Source organism: Mastomys coucha, unplaced genomic scaffold, assembly GCF_008632895.1.
Source record: "Mastomys coucha isolate ucsf_1 unplaced genomic scaffold, UCSF_Mcou_1 pScaffold12, whole genome shotgun sequence".
Taxonomy (NCBI): Eukaryota; Metazoa; Chordata; class Mammalia; order Rodentia; family Muridae; genus Mastomys; species Mastomys coucha.
The window spans coordinates 92,558,257-92,568,093 of NW_022196894.1; the positions used below are offsets into that span (position 1 = coordinate 92,558,257).

Sequence of the window (9,837 nt, forward strand, 5' to 3'; positions counted from 1 at the left end):
GTTACCATTCTCACTCAATACCTGACAGCCGGGGTTCACTAGTGTACCAGAGCACCACTGTGTGTATACGTAACATCGTTGTTACTGTTCTTCAGTCAACAGGTACAGAGGCTGATTGCTACGATCTTGGCTGTCATGAACAGAGCTGTAATAAATGTTTTATAAGTTGTATACTGCTCAACTTATAAAAAGTGTTGGGGAGTGGTATTTGTACATTTTCCTAGAAGACTGACAAGAGTTGAGAAACTGATAGAGCTGATTGGCTAAGAGAAAGGAATGAAGGATGGGGTGAAAGGAGGGGAATGTTACCTGTCTTGGAATGCAAAATGCTTGAACCATATGAACTGATGACCTATTTACCATAGTAAGTTCATTTTTAAGTAAAATTCTAGAGTAAGTTCCAGGAGAGCTGGGGATACAAAGTGAAACAAAACAATCTTTACATTGTTTTGAACAGCACAGAAGCAGTTTACAGAAATGGCTCTAATGTTGGTATGAAAATGTCTGGAGGATATTATCAGTGAAAGCTTTCACCTTTTTCTTCATGTATGGAACTGTCTGACTTAATCGTTTTACAGCTACAATGCAAATTTGAGAAGAGCACTTCAACTTCCAAATGTAGTCTAGGAACAGCTGGCCTGGCAAATGCTAAGGAAATGCAAAGCTCGTCGGCAGCCACCTGGCTTTGGCAAGCTGTACACTGGCCTGAGTGTGCATCACACACCTCACTGTGCAGCTCTACCAAGTCATGGCGTGACCAACTGGGACTGGGAGCACGGAGCCAGCATACTCATCTCCTAGCACACACAGAATGGAGGTCTTGCTTGCAGCAGCGAGCCCTGCACTATGCATTCTCTTCTTTGGCCCTGGACATCACACAGGACAAGACAACATGAACCTCTGAGTTCAGCATTTTGTTTTTATCCACGGGATGCTGCTGCCAGTCACTGGTTTGTTTCTGCTCTTCTAGAGCAGCTAAAGCCTCATGTATGAGGAGGGAGGGAAACCAGTGCACACTTCCTAGCCTACCGATAAGAAGCCCATCTTAGGATAGGATGCAGCAGCACCTCAAACATTTCAGTGACCCACCTTGCTAAGAGGTCAGCTAGTAACCAAGGGCAGAGATAGGACATTGAGGAATGGGTGTCACAGGAGACTGTCCTCAGAGCACTGGGACTGCCCACAATACATTGTGCCTCACCTGCAGTAGAAACCAAAGGACTGAAGGCACTGATGGGGTACTGAGCAGAAGAGTCAGCAGAGGGGAAAACAGTACAACCGATGGCTGTGGTGATGAAGGGATACTGACTATCAACTTGTTAGGACCAGCCTCTGGGAAAGCCTGTGAGGGATAATCTGATTAGGTTAACTGAGGCCGGAAGTGCACCTTAACAAGAGTGGATAAACTGAGGAAAGGAGCTAAGCACTCACAGGCATCTCTCAGCTTCCTGACTGCAGATGCAGTCTGACCAGCTACCTCAAGCCCTTATCACCATGAATTCCCCACAAAGGACTGTGAGCCAAAAACTAAGCCTTGTTCCCTTAAGATGCCTGTCAGGATATTTATGTCAGCAATATGAGAAGTAAGTAACACATGGACCAACGGACAAGCGTTCCTGGGCTGGCTCCCCACACGGCTGGACCGGAAGCCTCAGGACAGTAACAGCAGCTGGGTGGAGAATGCAGGTTTCAGGCCACATAAGCAGCCTGAAAGAGAATAAGAGAATCCAGGTAAAGCTATGGCAAGAGGGAGGGGAGACAGTGGCTGAGCAGGGAGAAAGCCCATGAAGCCCTGATGTGCAGGATACATGGCATGCTCAGACCTGTCTAGCTTCAGAGTCACTACCCAGAGTCCAGGCCAGCATGAGAGCAGCTGTGACAAGCACAGAACCAAAGGGACAATTTTACACCAGTCCAATTTTCAAACTGGCTGGGATAATTCTCAAAATACCTGTAGTACATTCCATAAGGACCAGATTATGAATTAGGAAAACAGTGTTTTCAGGAGTATTAGGTTACAGGTGAGAAAAGAGGCTCACCGATCCTAACTGTGCTTCCTAAAAGGTTCAGAACTCTCCACTGACTCACACTCACAGCACTTGAGATCATCCCAGCAAGACAATTGTTTTATTGTTCTGTTGTTATGAAGAGACATCATAACCAAGGCAACTTAGAAAGGACAGTATTTACTTGGGAGTTTGCTTATGCTTTCAGAGGGTTAGTCTATGACCATCATGGAAAGCATGACAGCAGACAGGCAGGCATAGTGTTGGAGCAGTAGCTAAGAGAATACATACACAACCTGATCCACAACTTAGAGAGACTGGGCCAGGTGTGGGCTTTAGAAACCTCAAAGCCCAGTGACATACCTCCTCCAATAACACCACATCTAATCCATCACAAACAGTTCTGCCAAAGTAACTTTTCTTCAGTCTGCTAACCTAGGCCTAGCCCTGGAAGTTTCTAGCTTCCATACAATCTTACCCAGAGTGTTTTCAGTCTCTGAGACCTGCTCCTGAATGAGCTTACCCTTGTTCTTTATGAACACTGGCTGGCTGGTCAACTCAGCTGTCTGTCTCAAAACCCCTCTCCAAGCTGACTGTTTCAATCTGGCTTCTCTTTCTGAGCCTCTCCTGAATTCTCTGCTTTGCCTCTAGCAATCTGTTCTAATCTTCTGGCTCCTTCCCATTCTCTTGCTCATTCTGTCTTTCCCTGTGCCTAGCTTGTTTTCTCTTCAGTCTGTCTCTGTTAAAACTCTCCTGGTAACACAGCCTCCTTCTCCCTCTGTGCAGCAACTCCCTCTCAACTCTACAGTATCCTGTACTGTACTCTCGTCTTCCTGTCCTGTCTGTCCTTCTCTTAAGCAGCTTCTCTTTCCTCTCTCATCTCCTGAGAGTTGAGCATATCCTGTCAAATCTTTCTCTGATTCATCACTTTGCCACTCAATTAGATATCACTTTCAAACATAGTTGCTCTCTTCTACACACTAACTTTACCTTCATTGTTTGGGAATAAAGGGGTGTACTAAGGGCATGTCTGTATTTCAGCCAGAGGGATTAAAGGTGTGTGCTAAAGGCTGAGCCACACCCTAAGGAGAAACAGGTTCAAATATCTTGTAGCACACAACTAGGTACCAAGCATTCAAATATGTGAGCCTATGGGGACCATTCTCATTCAAACAACCACAATCATGTAGAATAGTTAGGTTTTCTTTCTTTTTAAAGAGTTTTATTTATTTCTCATGTATGGGTGTTTTACCTGCATACATGCCTGTGCACCATGTGCAGGCTTGGTGCCTTGGAGGTCAGAAGAAGGCATGGGAGCCCATGGAACCGGAATTGTGAGCTGGTTGTGAACCACTATGTAGATCTTGGGAATCAAACCAGGATCCTCTGCAAGAGTGGGCAGTGCTCTGAACATCTGAGCCACCCCTCCAGCCCTATCCTTTCATTTTTAAATAGGAGTTCAGGCCGGGTGGTGGCGCACACCTTTAATCCCGGCACTTGGGAGGCAGAGGCAGGCGGCACTTGGGAGGCAGAGGCAGGCGGATTTCTGAGGTCAAGGCCAGCCTGGTCTACAGAGTGAGTTCCAGGACAGCCAGGGCTACACAGAGAAACCCTGTCTCGAAAAACAACAACAAAAAAAACCCAACAACAAAAAAAAGCAGTTCAGTTTTACAACTTTTCCTTATAAATAATGAACTATTGTGTATAAGGTTTCTCCTTTTTAATTTTTGAAGAAGGTATATCCACATTATGTAAGACAAAATACACAGAAAGTTCTGAGGGTTTTGGGGTCAGTGGGTAGGTAACAGTAACTACCCCATGCCACAGAAGTCCCTTGTCATAGTAACTTGGCTATGCTAGTTTATCTCTGTTGTATTTCACAACCCTAATATTCGATGGTGTCACTTTCATGAGAACATGCTAAAGATTTATGAATGAAGCATCCTGAATTCATAAAAACAAGAGCATTATATTTACTTTATAGAAAGAATTACTACAGGGATCTTCTAGCCAGTAAGTACACACACTTTTATTCATGTGTATGTTACTGCACCACACAGAGTTAACACCAAATTCTCACTCAGCTTTGGGGTTTGAAAATACTAGAATCCGTATCCCCCTTGGGTGCTGACCGTTGGCCCTCCTGTCCACAGTGCAGAGGCATCTGACAACAGCTTAGCACACAACTGGGATGCCATCTGTGGAATGTGCTGCTCTATTCACACCATGGCAGAACAGTTCTGAGATAATCAATTATGGGGTGTGGGGAGAATACAACAACATGACCACTTAGTACCGGAGCCTCTACCATGGGTCAAATTTATACTTAGTCTGGAAATACTAGCTCTCAGTTCTGAAAACACAGCATTTGAGTAGGTGTTGTTTCCACCCTACAGATGAGAATTAAGACCCAGAGTCCTGGGCTTGGGAACAAAAGGATGGTGACTCCTGACTACAATCCCAACATGCAAGATGCTACTACAGGAGGACGGCTGCAAGTTCAAGGCTAGCCTCAGCTACAGTGAGTTCCAGACCAACCTGAATGGCAGACAGAGTGAGACCCTATCTCAAAAGCACAGGGAAGTACCTGCCAGCAAGCACTACCCAAGTTCAATCCCAGGACACACATGGTAGACGAAAAGAATGGCTGACCTGCCTGTCCCTCTATGTGTGTGTGTGTCCCAGGACACACATGGTAGAAGAAAAGAACGGCTGACCTGCCTGTCCCTCTGTGTGTGTGACCGTCCCAGGACACACATGGTAGAAGAAAAGAACGTCTGACTTGCCTGTCCCTCTATGTGTGTGTGTCACGTGCAGACACACAGACATGAAGTAAATGTAAAGAGAACGAAAAAATCAAGTTCAAAATGGTCTGTCTGTCCCTCTGTGTGTGTGATGTACAGACACATATACATGAAGGAAATATAAAAAGAGAGAAGAAAGCAAATTCAAACATTCTCTATTTGTGTCTGTTCCTCTGCATGTATGTGTGTGTGTGATGTACAGACACATATACATGAAATAAATGTAAAAAGAGAGAAGAAAGCAAGTTCAAACATTCTCTCTTTGTGTCTTGCCACATCCTCTGTCTTCTCTGAGTCACCTCTCGTCGTTGTAAAGAGAACTTTAGTGTGTACACGTGAGAACAGGGACACGACCACATGCAATTATGAAACAGTACTAGTTACACATTCCCAAAGGAAATTTAAAATGTTGCTGGAAATATGGAATTAGAAGTCAAGTTTTTGGGGCTGGTGAGATGGCTCAGCGGGTAAGAGCACTGATTGCTCTTCCGAAGGTCATGAGTTCAAATCCCAGCAACCACAGGGTGGCTCACAACCACCCGTAATGAGATCTGATGCCCTCTTCTGGTGTGTCTGAAGACAGCTACAGTGTACTTATAATAAATACATAATAAATAAATCTCTTAATAAATAAATAAATAAATAAATAAATTTCCATTAAAAAAAAAAAAAGAAGTCAAGTTTTCAAACTTATGGGAAGACTTTTAGGGAGAAGATAGCTTGGTAACACAGCTATGGAGGCCACATGTCCTGGGATGAAGAGCCCATGAAATTGACAAGTTTTTCTGATGTTCTCTGTTGGTGAATTACAGAGAAAACCTCATTTACAGGAGCCTTAAAATCTCTACCCTCATATTTATTTTAGTCATCCTCTTAAGAATGACTATTATCTAGAATATTATTCATACTCATATTCATATTATACTCATATTCATATTATTCATATAAATTCCATACTCTACTACATGTTCCCCCTGTTGAATTAATACCTATAAAGTCATTTAACAGTTTTTGAACATCTATGAAGTAGCAGGTACTGGATACAGATGTTATAAATAAAAACATAAGAGGGACTGTTGCTTCAAACCTGTATTCCATCCCTAGGATCCCCACAGTGAAAGAGAGACCCTCCTCCACAATGTTCTCTGACCTCCACATGTACACATGCATCTAAATACTTTTTTTAAAAAATATTTATTTATTTATTCTATCTGCCTATACACCTACATGCCAGAAGAAGGCACCAGACCCCATTACAGCTGGTTGTGAGCCACCATGTGGTTGCTGGGAATTGAACTTGGGACCTCTGGAGGAGCAGCCAGTGCTCTAAACGCTGAGCCATCTCTCCAGCCCATCTCAATACTTCTAATAATATTTTTAATGGATAGGTTCACAGAGAAGACTTATGACAATAAAAGAATTATTGCAGTCATATAAAATATACAGTATGTTTATAGCTATTGACTATGACTAAATTATAAACATTCCCATTTTATTGTCTTTTTTCTATTATTTCTAATGTTGTTAAAATCTCACATTCTTAAATCCTGCATTGTAATTCTGATCATAAAATTTTTCCTAAGATTTAAAATATTAAAATTAGAAGTTATTATATTAGGGGAAAATTAAACATTTTTAAGTAACCTGTGTTTAAAAAAAAAAATGCTAGGCAGTGGTGGCACATACCTTTAATCGCAGCACTTGGGAGGCAGAGGCAGGCAGATTTCTGAGTTCAAGGCCAGCCTGGTCTACAGAATATGTTCCAGGACAGCCAGGGTTGTTACTCAGAGAAGCCTTGCATCAAAAAACCAAAAAATAAAAATAAAAAATAAAAAATAAATAAAATTTATACTGGTCCCAGCACTCAGGAAGCATAGGCAGGTAGATCTCTGTGAGTTTGAAGTTAGCCATGTTTATTTAGAGTTATGTAGAGAGACTCTATCTAAAAACAAAACGAAAAATCCCCAAACTCACTCCCTAAAAAGAAAACATTGATGGAAGTCATAAGACATAATTTGTAAGTTGTTCAAGTACAAATGTGATTAGCAAACCCTGCTGAAATCAGTGTGGGACACTAAGGACTGCTCTGGAGTCCCCAGAGATGACTGGAGGTCCCTGGAGAAGAGCCAGCTCAGGGTAGGTGGGTGGTCCTGATCCTCCCACAACCACTCTGTTTTCCTATCCTGGTTCTCTGACCTTTCCAGCAGAACCTGGCTGAGTGACATGGATTTGCACTGGAGTAAATCACTACTAAGAAAACTCCCCAAACTTGGAGTTTATTTAAAAAAATGTACTGGGGATGTCTGGATTTTAAAAAGGAGGCTGAAAGTTAATAAGTTAAACAGCCAAGGTATGAAGGTTTTTAAAGGAAAATGGAAGATAATAAAAGTCGGCCCACGAAAGCATGCCCGCTGCACTCCTGAATGGAGACTATCCCACTGGTGACTCATGTTCTCAGCCTCCTGATCCCAGAGCTGGGATGGCCCTTCCTGGAGCAAGCTAGCTTTCCACTTCCCACTCCACAGACACCCCCATCCAGCTTGCCCATCTTTCACTTCACCTGTCCTCCAAACAAGCAAGGACCGTGTAGCCTATTGGTACAGGGGTGCTATTCAGCCATAGAAACAAGCAAGTGACATATTCTCCAACAGCCATGGATGCTGAAAACATGCAGTGTCAAAGAAGCCAGTCACAAAGGGCCACAGACAGGAGAACTTGTCCTGTGAAATGCCTACAACAGGCAGAGCCCGTGGCAGATGTGTGATCGCCTGGGGCTGTGGGCAGGGAAGGAGGTTCCCCATACAGCTCTCAAGTATGGGGTTTCTTTTGGAGTTGGTGAAAACCGTTCTAAACTTAGTGAGGATGGATGCACAGCACTATAAATACACTAAAACCACGTGATTAGATGTTATAAAGGGCTGGGTTTTGTTGTACCCAAATTATAGCTCTAATACCTGTGTGTATATATAAGTTATATCTCTATAAACCACAAAAAATATTCATGTAGCTTTCAACTGGACTCAGAACTGTTAAGGCTTTGCTACATTTACTTCTGCTGTCTACACAGGCAGCAGCTTATATACACCCACATTTTATGGCTAACCCTTCTGAGGTTACTATGGCAAAGCAGCATATGAAAGGGGCTCCCTTGTAACTAAGTCACATTTGAGAAATTCAACACGGACACAAAAGGACTTTTGACAAACATTGTGCATTGCATTTTAGTCATCGCCTTTAGTGTCTTTTCATCTTAAACAATTTTATTGACTTACCACTTAAAACGATTTATTTCAAATTATGTTATATACTGCGTCTATGAGTGCAGTCCAATTGGAGACCAGAGGTGTGAGACTCCCTGCAGTTGGAGTTACAGCGAGTTGTGAGTGGCCTGTGTGGTTGCAGAGAGCTCAATCTGGATCCTCCGGAAGAGCAACGACACATCTTGACAGTGGGTCCATCTCTCCAGCCCTTATCTTATGGATCCTGAGCTTGTATCAAACTCAATATGCAGCTAAAGATGACCATAAACGTCTGATCCTATCTGAAGTGGTAAGGTTACAGGCCCCCCCCACCACATCTGGTCTCATGCTGTGCTGGCAACTATTTTACTATCTGGAATACTTCCCCAGCCCCCAATTGTTTTTCATGACAATGACATCTATGATATGGCAGTGGTTTGACAGTGTCCCTCAACTGAGGCAGGATAGATCGTTTCTTTATAAACTAAATATTTTCGCAGTGATGTAGCATAAGTAAGTCTCCTCTTTCTTAGTGCATCTTGCCATAGAGTACAGAGCCCCTTTTATAAGGGGTGATGGCAAGCCAAGCAGTGGTGGCACACGCCTTTAATCCTAGCACTTGGGAGGCAGAGGCAGGTGGATTTCTGAGTTTGAGGCCAGCCTGGGCTACAGAGTGAGTTCCAGGACAGCCAGGGCCACACAGAGAAACCCTGTCTCGAAAAAAACAAAACAAAAACAAAAACAAAAAAAGAGGGTAATAGCAATTTGGTGTTTGGGTTTTTGTTTTGGAGGGGAGGGTTCTTTGAATGGTGACTGCTAGACAAATCTTGTGTCGTGAAGATTGAAGTGGGGTGGCTCACTGGAATCTTTTTTTAAAAACCAGGTGTCTAGCTTTTAGCATCCATTTAAGATGTTCACCCGGGATGTTTTTCCTTTTCAACACCACGCTGCATTTGTATCCACTGAGCTGTGTGACTCCACAGCTGTGCTGGTGTCTCCCGGGGTAGAGCCAGGGCGATCGCATTGTAAACCCTAGCAATGGATCCTAGTAACGGGTCCTGCGGCGGACCCTGCATCGGAGCGATGGCCGCCTGGAGCACGCAGGTCTGTTTTGAAAGCTCTTCTGCAGAAAGGGGCGTCTGTCACCTGCTCTCCATCCTCAGCGACAGCTCCGGCCCCGCCCGCCGCCCCCGGCCCACACAGGACAGGACCGCAGGGCCCGCGCAGCCAGCGTCGGGGCCGCGCGCGCCGTGCTGACGACCGCGGAGCTTGAAGCCCGACACCCTCCACTTACCCCGGCGTGATACACTTTGTTCGCTCTTTTAATCTTGATGTCTAGAGTGGTCGCCATCTCAGATTATCCGCAAAGGCCGCAACTTCCGGCCACTTGTGACCCGGCCGCCCCGCCCCCTACTGACCCGCCCCTCCGCTCCTTCCGCAGTGGGAGCACGTGACTGGCGTTCGCGCCACAGGGCAGGGCTTAGCACGGACAGGAACACGAAACCCACACCCACCCACCCACGCGCGCGCGCACACACACACACACACACGCGCGCGCGCACACACACTTCCGGAATTCTGGAGAGGGCTCTCAGTTCTCCCGGCGTGCCCCGCGGCGGAGGCGAGGCCGCTTCGCAGCGTCTTTTCACACAGGAAGGCTGCCTTCCCGTCGGGCTGTGCGACACGAAGTGCTGCGCGTCGGCGATGGGTTTCCGGAAGCGGTAGCAGGAACCTGTCCCTTCCTGTTCCCCGCTCCCTCCATCCCAGTAGCCGCGTCTGCTTCCCGAC

At 45.0% G+C, this 9,837-nt stretch overlaps 1 protein-coding gene across 2 annotated transcripts in view; it reads right to left on the reverse strand.

Moving 5' to 3' along the window:
- Positions 1-9,566, reverse strand: part of Vps26c (VPS26 endosomal protein sorting factor C) — a 25,868-nt gene extending 16,302 nt beyond the window's left edge. Inside the window, exon 1 of one of the 2 annotated variants that reach the window (XM_031364490.1) lies at positions 9,344-9,566. In XM_031364490.1, coding sequence (XP_031220350.1) covers positions 9,344-9,400 — 57 coding nt within the window. In that variant the 5' untranslated portion in view covers positions 9,401-9,566. The remainder of the gene's footprint in view (positions 1-9,343) is intronic. The other variant, XM_031364489.1, reaches the window with a different exon arrangement.
- Between the last annotated feature and the right edge of the window lie 271 nt (positions 9,567-9,837).